The 16,457-nt window shown below is 38.6% G+C and overlaps 1 protein-coding gene across 1 annotated transcript; it reads left to right on the top strand.

Annotated features, from left to right (window-relative positions):
* The first annotated feature begins 11,900 nt into the window (after positions 1-11,900).
* LOC127642741 (actin nucleation-promoting factor WASL-like) lies at positions 11,901-15,734 on the top strand. The gene is made up of 3 exons (XM_052125250.1): positions 11,901-12,263; positions 13,730-13,818; positions 14,744-15,734. Exons 1-3 carry the CDS (start codon positions 11,901-11,903, stop codon positions 15,321-15,323), a joined length of 1,032 nt encoding a protein of 343 aa, XP_051981210.1. The 3' UTR covers positions 15,324-15,734.
* The last annotated feature ends 723 nt before the right edge of the window (positions 15,735-16,457 follow it).

Genomic DNA, 16,457 nt, shown 5'->3' with positions numbered 1-16,457 from the left:
AAACATGGTTTCATTTAGTAGTAGTTCTGTAGTATCATGTATTAACCATGGTTTTCTTTGTAGTAGTACTTTAGTAGCCATATAGTAACCATGGTTTTATGTAGTAGTAGTACTGTAGTAGCCATATAATAAACATGGTTTTATGTAGTAGTAGTACTGTAGTAGCCATATAATAAACATTGTTTTTTGTAGTAGTAGTACTTTAGAAGCCATATAGTAACCATGGTTTTATGTAGTAGTAGTACTGTAGTAGCCATATAATGAACATGGTTTTATGTAGTAGTAGTACTGTAGTAGCCATATAATAAACATTGTTCTTGTAGTAGTAGTACTTTTGTAGCCATATAGTAACCATGGTTTTATGTAGTAGTAGTAGTACTGTAGTAGCCATATAATAAACATGGTTTTAAGCAGTAGTATAATAAACATGGTTTTATGCAGTAGTAGTACTTTAGTAGCCATATAGTAACCATGGTTTTATGTAGTAGTAGTACTGTAGTAGCCATATAGTAACCATGGTTTTATGTAGTAGTAGTACTGTAGTAGCCATATAGTAACCATGGTTTTATGTAGTAGTAGTACTGTATTAGCCATATAATAAACATGGTTTTATGTAGTAGTCGTTCTGTAGTAGCCATATAATAAACATGGTTTTATGTAGTAGTAGTACTGTAGTAGCCATATAATAAACATTGTTTTTTGTAGTAGTAGTACTTTTGTAGCCATATAGTTGTAACAGATTGACCTAATTGATTGGGGTGCCAAGCAGGTGTTTAAACCTACTACATTTCGTTGAGTCAGTCAACCATACAAAGGATTCAAACATAAAAAGTAGGAACCCTTAATATGTGGATGAAGAATTAACACACAAACAGCAATAGGCTCAATTCATATAAATTGTTATTAGTTTTTTGAGCAAGATAATATTCAGTGAGGGAAAGCATTAATGATTCACAAATGCCAACACAAAAAACAACAAAACCGGAAACCCAAAAAATCCCAGAAATTAAATACTCATTTCCCAATTCTGGGGCTCATTTAACATGACAAAATCTTTCAACAAAACAAATCAGTTCATTCAAAAATTAAATTAATTCAAATTCAGTTCCTTTCTTTTCAACTCATTTAGGGTGCAAACCACCAGTTTCACAAGTTCAGCATGAACAGTTCATGACTGAGTTCTCAACCCAGCATAGTTGCTTGCACATACACTTAGACCTTTAAGTCCATTCAGACCAGCACTGAGCAACCAGTCCACTGTGCAGTCAAAAAGAGTTTTCTCAGCACTTTAAACAACATTTACACAGTCTCATGGTCAAAAGTCTCCACTGGCAAACCCAACATAAGAATAGTAAAAAAAACAATACTTGTTTGGTTTTGTCCAGTCAGTCAGTTAGAGAAATGATCTGTCCTCCATGGTTGTTTGGACCATAAGTAGTCTCTCTGAACATCCATCAACTTCCAAAAGATCCATAAATCCCAAGGCAAATCAATGAAAGGTTCCTTTTCACCTCACAGGTTTTTTTTAAAAGGAGATATGCAGGGATTAACTTCCCACATCTTTCCACATGGCATTTTTAAACTGCCATCTTCCCACTCTCTTAAACCATGTGCTCCACACATCATGTGACTCAGTGCATCATGTGACTCAGTGCATCATGTGACTCAGTGCATCATGTCCGTCACACTCCCTTTCCCTTGTCAAAAGCAAAACAATTAGGTGACAGGCTTATTGTTGAGGTCAGAAAATCCAAGGAATTCCTCTTCATCGGTATCTTCTTGGAAAAGATCCATCAATTTTACACGCTGAATCTCCTCCAGGTCTTTTGCTGTGGGATAACATGGTTTTAGTTGACATACATGTATAGTACGCAAAATCCTCTCCTGTTTCTTCCATTACAACCTGGTAATTTAAAGGACCCATCCGACGTATAATCCTATAAGGACCTTGCCACCTTGGTGCAAGCTTGGCTGAGAACTTCTTTTCTGCTCTAGAAAGGGGGTGAGAACGTAGCCAAACCCTATCATTGTTTTTGAATTCAAGATTGCGTCTCTTCTTATCATAATTCCTTTGTTGTCTCAGGCGAGCTTTGGCCAAATTTTTTGTGACAAGTTCTTTCAAGTCGTTGAGCTGAGCAAGGGTACTATATGCTGGTGAGTCAGGAAGAACGGTTTGTGGTTGTAACAAAAGGTCTAAGGGACCTCTGAGTGGTCTACTGAGATTAAGCTCAGCAGGTGTGACACCAGTAGACTCTTGTACTGCTGAATTAAGAGCAAAACGGAATTGATGAAGATGCTGGTCCCAATGGTTGTGTTGGATTCCTACATAGGAAGCCATCATAGTTTTCAGTGTCCGATTAATCCTTTCAGTGAAGTTTGTCTGGGGGTGGTAGGCTGTGGCAAACTTGTGGGTCAAGTTCCAAGCCTTACAGGTCTCTGCAAAGACTTCTGACACAAATTGAGGTCCTTGGTCAGACAGAATATACTCTGGGACTCCCCAACGAGTAATGATTTCTTTGACCAGTATTCGTGAGACAGACAGAGCTGTAGCTTTCACGAAGGGAAAAAGTTCCACCCATCTGGAGTAATAGTCAACAAAGACCAGTAGATAAGAATTTAGCTGGGAACTTATGGGAAAAGGTCCCATTAAATCAACACCAAGCATTTCCCAGGATTTTGTTACCAGAGTTTGCTGTAACTTGCCTGCTGGGTTCTTAGCTTCTGGTTTGTAGCATTGACAAACTGAACAATTCTGGACATAGTTCTTGACATCCAAACTCATATTTGGCCAGTACACCATAGACTGCAATCTCCTATAGGTTTTGTATCTCCCTAGATGACCTGAAAGAGGATCATCATGAAAGAAACTCAAAAGTCTGGCACGTAAAGAACTGGGTATCCACGCCTGGTAAATGGTGCGGTGTGGGAGCTGGACTATACGATAGACTTTGTCCTCAATAATGGTCAGAGTAATATAGGAATTAACTCTTTTCTTTCCATCTTCAAGAATAGATTGATACAACGCTTGCACTTCCGCATCCTCTTGTTGGGTATTCCATAACTCATCATCGGTAAAAGGAAAGACAGGCACCTCCTTTTTGGTGGATTTTAACACTGTGGCACAGGTTGACAGGAGAAGTTGGTCTGATGGAGCACGGAAAGGGCATCTGGAACTGTATTGTATTTTCCTTTTCTGTATTCGACAGCAAATGTGAATTCCTGCAAACGTAATGCCCAGCGCATAAGTCGTGTGCTAGGTTTGTTGGTCTTAAATACCCACGCTAGTGATGCATGGTCAGTCACCACTGTGAAATATCGACCTTCGGGTAGTACCGCCACTTCTCCAGGGCCCAAACTACAGCAAGGCATTCTTGTTCTGTTGTAGAATAATTATGTTCTGCCTTGTTTAGAGTCCGACTGGCAAAGGCCAGAACTTCTTCAGAGCCTAAACCTCTCTGCTGGACAAGTACAGCTCCCAGGCCAATGTCACTAGCATCAGTGTACACCACAAATGGTAAGTCAAAATTAGGATGTCCTAAAATTGGCGACTTCACCAAATGCTCCTTAAGGGTGTCAAAAGCAGTTTGACATTCAGAAGTCCATTTAAACCTTGCTCCTTTTCGTTTCAGGGCAGTGAGAGGCTCCGCTGTTCGTTAGAAATCAGGTACAAACTTGTGATACCAGCCTGCCATTCCTAAGAAACGTTGAAGGGATTTCAGATTAGAGGGCTCAGGGAAGTTTTGATGGCATGAGTCTTTTCAGAATTTACCTGAATGCCTTCAGAAGAAACCACATGGCCAAGGAATTTCAAGGTCTCTTGAAAGAAATTACTTTTTCATATTCACAGTGAGTCCTGCATTTCTCAGTGTATCCAGGACAACTTGCAGGTCATTGAAATGTTGTTCTTTTGAAGGAGAGAAGACAATAATGTCATCTAAATAAACAAAACAGATCTTGCCTCTGAGATCTCCTAACACCGTCTCCATTAAACGTTGAAAGGTGGCAGGAGCATTCTTAAGCCCAAAAGGCATTACCTTAAAATTAAATAGCCCATAAGAGCACCCAAAGGCAGTTTTGTCTTGGCTTTCTGGATCCATTTCAACTTGCCAATAGCCACTGTTTAAATCAAGAGTAGTGAAAATGGCATTGCCTGCTAAAGATTCTAGAATTTCTTGAATTGTGGGCTCAATCAATCCCATAGCCAACATCTCGTCAATTAGTTCCTTCATGATCTTCTGCTTAATTGGTGAAACCCTGTAAGGCTTCTGCTTCACAGGCATATCATGGGTAAGAAACATTTTATGGTTTAGCAACTTGGTACGCCCCAGTTTTGTTGTACACACATCCAAATTTTGTTGCAGCTGTTCCATGAATGTCAGTTTTTCATTTTCTTCCAACTGAGCATTTTTGACTGCCTGCAATATTACTTCCTTAGAAGGATTTGGAGACAATAGTGTTGGGGCTATAGTTGTAATTAAAGCAACTTGCCCTTCTGGTCCCCAGTCATGCAGTTTTGAAATGACATCATCGAAGGTAAATCTGTCTTTTTATAGGGTTTGAACCAATAGGTATTGGTTGATACATCAATCTGTAACCCGGTCAGAAACAGAAAATTAAGTCCCAGAACAGCAGAAAAGGCAAACATTTTATCAGACAACATTACAGCAGGCAACACCCAGTGACGACTGTGCAGCTGGAACTCTATCTCAGTCCACCCAAGTGGTTGCTTTGCTTCACCATCTGCCAAGTACAATGGTCCTTCTTTCCAAATGTTCAATTCTTCCTCTGGATTTTTGACATTTTTCTAAAGATTTTCAGAAAGAAGAGTAAAAGAAGATCCTGTATCCACAATAGCAGTTCCTTTCCACTGGCGTAAAGTTAAGGGAACGACTAGTTGGTGAGGACTTGAATTACCAGTGGCCAATACAGGGGTTCTATACAATTTTTGGTTATCCGTATTACGGTCTTTAAAATCTCTTTTTGGTGTTAAGGTACTTACAGTAGGACGATTTTGAGGAACATTTGCATCCCTAGCAACAGCATTTGGACCTTTCGAAAAGTCCTTATTCCTTTGAGCATTAGGGTGCTGACAGGTAGCTGGTGAATGGGACCCTTTGCATTTCCAACAGAACAATTGTCCAGTTCTATCTTGTTCTGGTTTACCTGAGATTTGCTGGCTCTGGGTGTCTGGTTTGGAAGCTACCTTGCTGGTGAAACGTTTACCTTGTTTGTATTGTTGTTGATTGTCTTTATCCTTTTCTAATTGTTGTCCTAGACGAACCAATTCATCCACAGAAGAAACTCTACGTCGAAGCTGACTTGCAATGCGGGGATTGATGTTTTTCAGGATGAGTTTGATCACTTCTTCATCATCAATTTCAGGCTTCCATCGTCTGCAAAGAGAACGGTACATGTATGCAAAGTCTCTTATACTTTCATTTTCTCCTTGTATTCTATTACGAACTCTTTCTGCCAATTCATCCCCATAATCTTCAGACCAAAAAGTTGAAAGAAAGCTAGTCTCAAACTCAGTCCATGTATGAATGGACCCTCGGGCTACATCCCACCAATCTCTGGCAGTCCCGTGCAGCACATTTCGAAGGGTGGCCATCAGTTCTTCATTTGATAGAGGGACCAAGGCTAGAAAATCATGGCACTTTTCAGTGTAAGTTAAAGGATCTGGGTCATCCTCTTTCTGACCAAAGGCAGGGAATTCTAGCTTAATAGGACTATTTCCACATATCGTCGACTGATGTCTCCGGGTAACAGTGTGTCTGTGAGCCCCTTTGAGCTCCTGTCAGGAAGCCCTGGCTGCATGGTGGACTGTAAGGGATATGATTTCTTTGTAACATCATGTACAATAGTCACAGGGGAAGGTTGAGAGGAAGATGATACTTGAGAGGTATTCCCATGGGCATGCATGCTGGACTTCAATGAAGACAAGTCCTGAGACACAGCGTTGACTTGCTGAGTTTGAGCATTAATTTCAGTCCGAAGATCTTCAACAGCTATCCTAAGGGGCAGTATAATGGCGTCAATGTCCTTTAAAACTTGGTTCTGGAAACGTTCCAATCGCCAATTGATGTTAGCAGAATTCTGAGTTTGATGATATTCCAATTGCTTAGTTATTTCTTTTTGCAAATCATTCTGCCCGTCAACATACAACAGTCTCAAATCTTGATTGATTGTTGTCAAGGTATTCATAAGTTCACCTTTGACGTTTTGTTGTTCCTCTTTAATTTTTGTGAAGGTTTGAGCAAGGAGTGTCTGGAGTTTTGCTTGATTGGATATAATATGGGAGTCATCAAAATCCCTGACATAGACTTCTCTGTGTTGGGGAAGGTCCAAAAAGCTTGGTAGTAAGGGAGGGAAAGTGCAATATCATGACACAATTCCATATCAATTAAAGAACGAGTTGTAAGATTAATTGAAGTGGGTGGTGGTTCTCGAAGAGGACTAGAAATCTGTGGTATATTCAATAAGGGAACATCCATTTCTGGAATGAACCCAGTATCCAGTGCTGGTAATATATGGTCATCTTGCAATTTAGGAATAACACCTCTTATGTCAGAAGGGGTAGCAGAAATGTCTGAGACATCCATTTGAAAAATAATTCACACAAAAAATAACGGCTTAAAAAAATCTTCATCCAATTTAGGTCCCTGTTTGGGTGCCACTTTTTATGTAACAGATTGACCTAATTGATTGGGGTGCCAAGCAGGTGTTTAAACCTACTACATTTCGTTGAGTCAGTCAACCATACAAAGGATTCAAACATAAAAAGTAGGAACCCTTAATATGTGGATGAAGAATTAACACACAAACAGCAATAGGCTCAATTCATATAAATTGTTATTAGTTTTTGAGCAAGATAATATTCAGTGAGGGAAAGCATTAATGATTCACAAATGCCAACACAAAAAACAACAAAACCGGAAACCCAAAAATCCCAGAAATTAAATACTCATTTCCCAATTCTGGGGCTCATTTAACATGACAAAATCTTTCAACAAAACAAATCAGTTCATTCAAAAATTAAATTAATTCAAATTCAGTTCCTTTCTTTTCAACTCATTTAGGGTGCAAACCACCAGTTTCACAAGTTAGCATGAACAGTTCATGACTGAGTTCTCAACCCAGCATAGTTGCTTGCACATACACTTAGACCTTTAAGTCCATTCAGACCAGCACTGAGCAACCAGTCCACTGTGCAGTCAAAAAAGAGTTTTCTCAGCACTTTAAACAACATTTACACAGTCTCATGGTCAAAAGTCTCCACTGGCAAACCCAACATAAGAATAGTAAAAAAAACAATACTTGTTTGGTTTTGTCCAGTCAGTCAGTTAGAGAAATGATCTGTCCTCCATGGTTGTTTGGAACATAAGTAGTCTCTCTGAACATCCATCAACTTCCAAAAGATCCATAAATCCCAAGGCAAATCAATGAAAGGTTCCTTTTCACCTCACAGGTTTTTTTAAAGGGGTCATGACATGAGAAACCAAATTTGCCTTGATCTTTTGGTATATAAAGAGGTCTTTGTATCATTAAAGCGTCCTGCAAGTTTAATATTTTAAGACGTCCTCCCCATTCTAATGCGAATCATTTATTTAATCAAGCTCAAAATACAGCTCGTTCTGGATTCATGGTTAGAAGTGGCGTGTCGGTTAGAAGTGGCGTAACAGCGTTTGCATATGACCGCCTCCAGCACAAGATAACTACGCTTTAAGCGCCAAGACAACTACGCTCATTTCAGTATCGCCGTCGCCTCACAAGTGTTCAGTCGATGGACAGCGAGCTCTGACAGAGACTACTTGTGCACAGGAAAATTACGATGCCACACAGATGTGCTGTTCCTGGCTGTGGTCAAACAAAACCTCTGAATAAGCTGCCGAAAGATCCAGGCGTCAGGGAAAAATGGATGCAGTTTATTTTTTGCGGACGTTCCAGTCACGGCAGTGTTAACTTAAGCGTTTGTTCTGTACATTTTAAGGATGACTGTTTTGAGAACAAATCTCAATATGATGCTGGCTTTGCCAGAAAACTGTTGCTCAAAGATAAGTCCGTGCCGACTATTCTGGGAACAACGACGGCGCAAACTGTAAGTAATCTATTTTAAACTTTAAACTACTTTTTAAAGCGCAATTTCATTCATTATGAATAATCACAGTGTTTTTACTTAGTTTACTTGCATATTGTTCTGGCTGGGAGCGTCAATAATTGATACATAGACACTGGCGTTAGCCAATCATAACAGTGAGCGTTAACACTGAAGTCTTAAATGGAAAACGCCCCCAAAACAGACTGTTTGAATCAGAGGATGAGAAACAGGGTGGGAAAAGGTCATAAATCACTAGATTTTAAAAGTTTTTCTTAAAAAAATATATTAATACTATAATTGCACCTAAGGGAACATAATAATACAATAAAAAAACCATGTCATGACCCCTTTAAAAGGAGATATGCAGGGATTAACTTCCCACATCTTTCCACATGGCATTTTTAAACTGCCATCTTCCCACTCTCTTAAACCATGTGCTCCACACATCATGTGACTCAGTGCATCATGTGACTCAGTGCATCATGTCCGTCACATAGTAACCATGTTTTTATGTAGTAGTAGTAGTACTGTAGTAGCCATGTAGTATAGTAACCATGGTTTTATGTAGTAGTAGTACTGTAGTAGCAATATAATAAAAATGGTTTTATGTAGTAGAAGTACTGTAGTAGCCATATAGTAACAATTTTTTTGTAGTAGTAGTACTGTAGTAGCCATATAATAAACATGGTTTTATGTAGTAGTAGTAGTAGTAGTACTGTAGTAGCCATATAATAAACATTGTTTTATGTAGTAGTAGTAATGTAGTAGCAATATAGTAACCATGTTTTTTGTAGTAGTAGTAGTACTATAGTAGCCATATAATAAATATTGTTTTATGTAGTAGTAGTACTGTAGTAGCAATATAATAAAAATGGTTTTATGTAGTAGTAGTACTGTAGTAGCTATATAGTAACAATTTTTTTGTAGTAGTAGTACTGTAGTAGCCATATAATAAACATTGTTTTATGTAGTAGTAGTAATGTAGTAGCAATATAGTAACCATGTTTTTTTGTAGTAGTAGTACTGTAGTAGCCATATAGTAACCATGGTTTTATGTAGTAGTAGTACTTTAGTAGCCATATAGTAACCATGGTTTTATGTAGTAGTACTGTAGTAGCCATATAGTAACCATGGTTTTATGTAGTAGTAGTACTTTAGTAGCCATATACTAACCATGGTTTTATGTAGTAGTAGTAGTACTGTAGTAGCCATATAATAAACATTGTTTTATGTAGTAGTAGTACTGTAGTAGCCATATAGTAAACATGGTTTTATTTAGTAATAGTACTGTAGTAGCCATATAGTAACCATGATTTTATGTAGTAGTAGTACTGTAGTAGCCATATAATAAACATTGTTTTTTTGTAGTAGTAGTACTTTAGTAGCCATATAGTAACCATGGTTTTATGTAGTAGTAGTACTGTAGTAGCCATATAATAAACATGGTTTTATGTAGTAGTAGTAATGTAGTAGCAATACAGTAACCATGTTTTTTGTAGTAGTAGTAGTACTGTAGTAGACATATAGTAATTATGGTTTTATGTAGTAGTAGTACTCTAGTAGCCATATAGTAACCATGGTTTTATGTAGTAATAGTACTGTAGTAGCCATATAGTAACCATGGTTTTATGTAGTAGTAGTACTTTAGTAGCCATATAATAAACATGGTTTTATGTAGTAGTAGTAATGTAGTAGCAATATAGTAACCATGTTTTTTTTGATTGTAGTAGTAGTACTGTAGTATCCGGGGCCGGATATAGGCATGGGCAAGGAGGGCAATGCCCCCCAAATGCCGTGACTGCCCCCCCCCAAACGTGATGGCATGCAAAGATCCCAAATTTAAAAAATATTTCAAGAAAAATGGTCAGAGTGAGTGCTCTCTGCTCTCTATCCCTCATTCAAAGTAGCTACTGATTGGTAGATGCATAGGGAGGGCGTGGCCGCTTCACCGGCTTGTGGTGAACCTGCTGAGCTTCACGTCTCAGTCAGTCACTGCAGAGCGGAGCAGGCAGACACACTGTCGTCAGCTGAGCTCAGCCCCTGTTTTGAGTTTCCTTCGCCGTCAGTCACTGAAATTATTTGGTTACTCTTTCTGTAAGCGTGTTCTCATTCCCTCCATATCTCTCTATCGCTTTCTCTTGTAATGTGCACCGAGTGACGAGTGGAGTATGCGCCGATTTCTGGTTGCTAAAGCTAGCACTGGCAGCAGCAACGAGGCTGCTAGGGCATTAGCTGCAGCAGAGACCGAATCCCCCGTCGTTCCCAGCCCATCCGTGGCTGTTGCTGGATGAATACAACATAGGCTTAAACACTGAAGCATCGTCACAACCCATAGCTCTGGTTTTCCCCAAACGTAATTTTGGCACATTCTGCCCAGGTTGGTATCGTGGGAGACCATGGCTCGAATATTCAGCAAAGCTTGATGCGTGCTTTTGTTTCCCGTGTCAGAAATTTGGGGGGAACAATGATAGGGATTTGGTTTTCACAAAACAAGGATTTACTAATTGGAAAACTGCATTGGAAAAGGACAAGGGATTCTCAAAGCAGCATCAAGTCAATGCCACATAAAAAATGCAAAAGCCTGGTCTGAAATGTCCCAAAGAGAGGCCACAGGGGAGACCATTTGTAATTTAATAGGGCCCACACAAATGGAAAAAAAATAGGTATTATATTAAAACAATTGGAGAAGTAGTTCAGTTCCTAGCAGTAAATGAACTTCCACTTCGTGGCAGTGTGGAAAGTTCAAATGATGATGATTTCTCTGCAGGACTGTTCTTAAAAATGGTTGACTACACACTGGCAAAGGACCCCAAATTTAATGAAATTAACAAACACATCCCACCAAATGCAAAATACACCTCTCACAACATACAAAATGAAATTATTGAAACACTGGCCAAAATGGTATTAAATCAGATAAAAGGTAATTATGACAAAGCAGATTATGCTGGGTTTTACATCAAAAGTGACGGAACGAGGGACAGATGTAATGTGGAGAATCTGTCAATCATGGTTAGATTTGTCTGTAAAGGCATTCCAGAGGAACACCTGATTGGCCTGCTTGACCTCAGTCAGTTAAATGCTGAATTTATTACCACACAAATTCTTGAGCATCTTTCTGACTCAGGCTATAGTGCAGCTGAAATTATCAGTCAGTGCTATGATGGAGGTGGGGTTCAGGCCTTATTGCAAAAGAAGGTAGGGAAGGATATTCCTTATATCCACTGCTATAACCACCAGCTGCACTTGGCCGTGGTCCATGCAATGCAAGGAGAGCCATGTGCAAAAATCTTTTTTGATCTATCAGGATCACTGCACTCTTTTTTTCACCGTCATTATGTGTCACAGAACTATAATGTTCCCTCCCTTAAACGACTGTTGGAGATCAGGTGGACAAGCCACCATGATGTGACCAAGTGTCTTGTGGAGAATCAGGATGCTATTCTGAGTATCCTGTCAGAGGTTACAGAGGACAGAGCCACTGCTGTTGATATCTGTACAGAGGCATCAGGGCTGTTGATGATGTTAAGGAGGCATCATTTCTTTGAAATAGGAAAATTCCTCCTCAAAGTTCTGGGTTCCTTGAAGTCTGCAAATGCTATGCTGCTGGCTCATTCTGTTGACCTGTGCTGTGCTTCAGAAGTAGTCAGTGCATCTCTGCAGGCTCTGAAGCAGATGAGAGATGAGGAGAGTGAGACATTAACCAGCATGCCTGCACCAGCTGCTAAAAGAAAAGAACAATGAGCTCACTGCTCAGTAGGTAGCGTTAGTTACGTCCACTGTAGGCCATGCAGAAGACTCCATGACTCCTAGCCAGGCTCTGAAGAGAGCTCTTCTCAACATTTTGGACATCGCCATTGTAGAGATGGAGACAAGATTCTCCAAAAGCAATCTGGATCTCATGAAAGCAGTTAATTGCCTTCAACCACAATCTCCCTCTTTTCTGGATGTTGCCATGTTAAGTCCTCTGCAAAAAATGGCAAAAAGTGACAGTGACAAACTTTCCAATGAGATTCTTGTCGCAAAAATAATGTTGGAAAAAGAATTCAAAAAGACTAATGATGATGAGAACGTAGAGTTTGTAGACCTCTCCACCATTTGCACATATCTACACAGGTATAAGAATGCCTTTCCTCAGCTCCATCGCATGTATGTGACCTCACTTGTGATTGGAATATCATTTGCATCATGCGAGAGCTCTTTCTCCACTTTGTCTCGTGTTCTTACCCCTTCCGCACGCACTATGCTACATGAGAGAAAAGAAATTTAGTTATTCTGGCTCACGAGAAGGCTATAACAACAGGTCTAGATATGGACGCATTTGTTAGGACTTTTGCACAGAAAAGCAGACGACTGATGCTATAATGACTGATATAAGCCATGCTGTGTACAGAGCTAAAGAAATGAAAACAAAAAAAACCCAAAAAAGAAATAAAAAAGATTGAAATAAAAAAACGAAAGGACAGACAGACAGACAAGACAGACAGACAGACAGACAGACAGATAAAAAAAAATAAATAAATAAAAAAAAAGATAAATGCAGCCTCAACAGGGCACAAGCCAGTGTCCTATTTGTGCCGGTCCCAAGCCGGGTAAATGCAGAGGGTAGTGTCAGGAAGGGCATCCAACATAAAACCTATAAGACAAATCAAATGGATCAAAGGAGCTGATAGATTAGAGCTGGGCGATATAGGATTTTTTCATTTCACAATATATTTTTTCATTTCTGGCCATATCGATATATATCACAATATAAATCAAATCACTATATTTGTCAAATTTAAATGTTCCGTTAAATGACTTGCCCCCTGATATTCTACCTGCACCCCTAGTGGGGCTGGCTGAATCCGGCCCTGGTAGTATCCATATAATTACCATGGTTTTATTATAATAATATTGTAGTAGCCATGACTGAAGTATCAATGACTGTTTTCACCATTGTTTTCTTGGCATAAATCATAGTTTTGATACAATTAACCAATGTTTTACAACAGTAATACTGTAGTTTCCATATAGTAACCTTGATTTTACTATAGTTTTGTCACCATGACAATAAATAACCATGTTAATGTTATGGTTACTATTATTTGATTACAAATACAATGCTTAAAGTATGGCTACTGTAGTAAAACCATGGTTATTTGTAGTGAGGGCAAATCTCTTTAAGTGTCTGTTACCAAATACAATATATTTTACTTTCATTTGGCAGAAATATGTATATGGGTGGATGACGTGACATGGCAGTTTTGCTGTCTTCAGTGTCAAACATGTATAAAAAATATATTTGCCAAAAACCTTCTCAATATTGTGCAGAACATTATGCTTGATGTGAACATATTCAACATTAAAACAGTTCATCACTCATTTTTTCAGAATTTTCAACCAAACATAACAAAACTCATATGGTGTGACTGTCCGGCACTTGTTTCTCAAAGTGAGAACTTGAATAAAACTAAAAAAAAAAATGCAAAAATTCTCAAAAAAAAATACAGAAAAATAATACAGATGTCTATTTGTGAGCCTACTCTTTTCAAAGTCCAAGCATAATGTTTTGAGTCAGTTCTAATCAAAAGATTTTGTCACACAAATCAAAATCATATGGTGTGACACTATTTTGGGATATTTGAACAGGCAACTGTTTTGACACCCTTGGGAAGGAGAGGACCTTCTTCAGCAATGTTGTACAGAACTAGCAGTGTATTGCTGCTGTACAACCTGAGGTGAGTCATCATTTTTATATTTACAATAAATCAGATCTTGTTGGCACTCTGACAAAAGTCCCACTTCCAGATGTCTTTTGGTGTGACACATTTTTTATAAAAATGCAAAAGAAATTTGTCATAATTATATGTAAATCTATGCTGCTTTGTTATAGCTAGCATGTTGTTAGTATGCTAATGTGTAGCTACAAGACTCAAGGTTGTGCTAAGTGCAGAAAACATCATATGGTGTGACACTTCATCATATGGTGTGACATGTCTGCCTGTCACGCCATATGATTTGATTGTCACACCATATGATATGAATTGTAATTCCCTGCATATATAACAATAAATAACAAAGTCCAATGTATGTTTTGTCTTTTTAAACATTTATTCGGGTCCATCATCACATACAAGCTGTAATTATCCACCATCGATTGTGTTTAGTTTAGTTTAGTTTTATTCGGTGATACAGATTTCTAGTTCATCAGACAGACACAGCAGACCCCTTCACAGAAACCTTAGAATGCTGTTTAAGTCTAAACAATGTTGTCTTCATCTCAAACCATACATTTCCTTTTATTTTGTCAACTTGAGGCAGATAATGATGACAAGTGCAGAGAGGACAAAGAGATACAGGGAGAGACTGAATTCAGACCCTGCAAAGAGAGAGGAGTTGCTGAGGAAAATAAAATAAAAGTAAACAACAACTGTCTGTTTCTATTCAGCTGACCAATAGGAAAGGTCTGAGGGTGCTTTCACTGTTGATTCAAAATGCCTTGAGGCAGATTTCTTGAAGCCTGGCAATACATGATAGCTAAAATACATGATAGCTAAAATATCATCACTGTAGGCAGTGCAACTAAGAGGAACGCAGTTAGGAAACGAAGAGAATAAACAATGTTGAACAGCTGTTAAAATGTTCACACCATTCTGTTAACAGATATCAAGAAAAGAAACAGAAAGGGGAGATGCCTAAATTTAGAATCCAGACTCTCCCACCGTCAAGAAGAGAGAAGCTGAGGGAGATATGGAGAAATTCTCAAACAAAATATAGAGCCAAAAGAAGAAATTTAAATGCATTACTCAACATGACTCCCCCAGATAACTCCATCTATGATGGAGACATCCAGGTAGACCCAGATCAAGTCCCAGGTCCTACATCACCACCACCAAGCCCACCTTCATCACCACCACCAAGCCCACCTTCATCACCACCACCAAGCCCACCTTCATCACCACCACCAAGCCCACCTTCATCACCACCACCAAGCCCACCTTCATCACCACCACCAAGCCCACCTACATCACCACCACCAAGCCCACCTACATCACCACCACCAAGCCCACCTTCATCACCACCACCAAGCCCACCTACATCACCACCACCAAGCCCACCTTCATCACCACCACCAAGCCCACCTTCATCACCACCACCAAGCCCACCTTCATCACCACCACCAAGCCCACACACTGAAGAGATAAAGAAGGAAAACCATATGTGGGACAAATTGTTGCCATAAGTATGGAGGGGCTGCAGGTGAACTGCATGAAACAACGTGGAGACAAAAATGGTTTTGTCTGGCCAAATAGGCGAGACTGCATTTATTATCAAGATCAGGAAGTTGTTTGTGGCTTATCACAACCTCAGCAAGGCAGTCGGTTTGCTACTCTCTCCAAATTTGACTGGCTTATGTACAATGGAGTCTAGATGAACTGATTTATTTGTGGATCCACTCAGCTACGCTGTATGTTCACGGTTCAAATGATATAAAACAATTGTTTGTTTTACTTATATTAATACATATTGCAGACCAGTTTTGAATTGAAATGACATTTGATACACAAACATATGTTCATATGGTTCATACAATATTTAAAAAATGTTTATTTTATTGTTAAATATCAAATAAATCAATAAAATTTGAATATTACCTTCCAGCATTTAAGAGTGGTTAAATATTTCCTGCCATATGAGTGATCAGTACTCACCAATAAGTAGGATAATACATGGTTTGCATTGACACATGGCGACATTATCATATGGTGTGACACTATATCATTTGGTGTGACATTCCAAATTGTGAAAATAACATACCTTTATTAATGATAAAACCTGAAAATATTCATGGAATACATAGAAAATAGTATCAGCAAGAGTCACAAATATTTTTATAATTTTCTAGCAAGGTTTGTCACAATAAATAGAAAATATGTTGAAAGACCGACGGCATAGGTCTCACATTGAGCAATGTTTTAGAAAATAATACACAAATGTAATAAATTTTGACAAAACTATAATGGATCACAGTTTAGTTATGATAAATGACTTTGATAAAGTGAGTAACTTAAGAAAGGTATAATCCATTTTCAGTTTATATACAATTATTTTCATGTCACACCATATGACGATTGTACGCACTAATACAACAAATTTTCACATATATTCTGATTCCAATTGAAAATTTGAAACAACATATGTTTCTATAAAGATGAGAGTTAGTAGAACAAAAGTCAAACTTCAATCCTGCATCTATCAACTCTTTCAAATTTCACTAATGTTCCACAGAAGAAGAAAAAAGTATTTTGAATAACATGAGGAGAAAGTTTTTGGTTTTGTGGGGACTCCTTAAATGTTCAGCTCTTTCAGACCACAG

Source organism: Xyrauchen texanus, unplaced genomic scaffold (assembly GCF_025860055.1).
Source record: "Xyrauchen texanus isolate HMW12.3.18 unplaced genomic scaffold, RBS_HiC_50CHRs HiC_scaffold_785, whole genome shotgun sequence".
Lineage (NCBI taxonomy): Eukaryota > Metazoa > Chordata > Actinopteri > Cypriniformes > Catostomidae > Xyrauchen > Xyrauchen texanus.
The sequence above is the reverse complement of the archived record's forward strand: the minus strand, read 5'-3'. Positions and strand labels throughout refer to the sequence as shown.

What these genes read in the sequence shown, in the direction of transcription:
- LOC127642741 (XM_052125250.1), top strand. Translation starts at nt 11,901, where the DNA reads ATGACTCCTAGCCAGGCTCTGAAGAGAGCTCTTCTCAACATTTTGGAC. An exon ending in GCATGTATGTGACCTCACTT is followed by an intron (nt 12,264 to 13,729) that starts GTGATTGGAATA and finishes ATATTTGAACAG; the next exon opens with GCAACTGTTTTGACACCCTT. An exon ending in TTGCTGCTGTACAACCTGAG is followed by an intron (nt 13,819 to 14,743) that starts GTGAGTCATCAT and finishes TTCTGTTAACAG; the next exon opens with ATATCAAGAAAAGAAACAGA.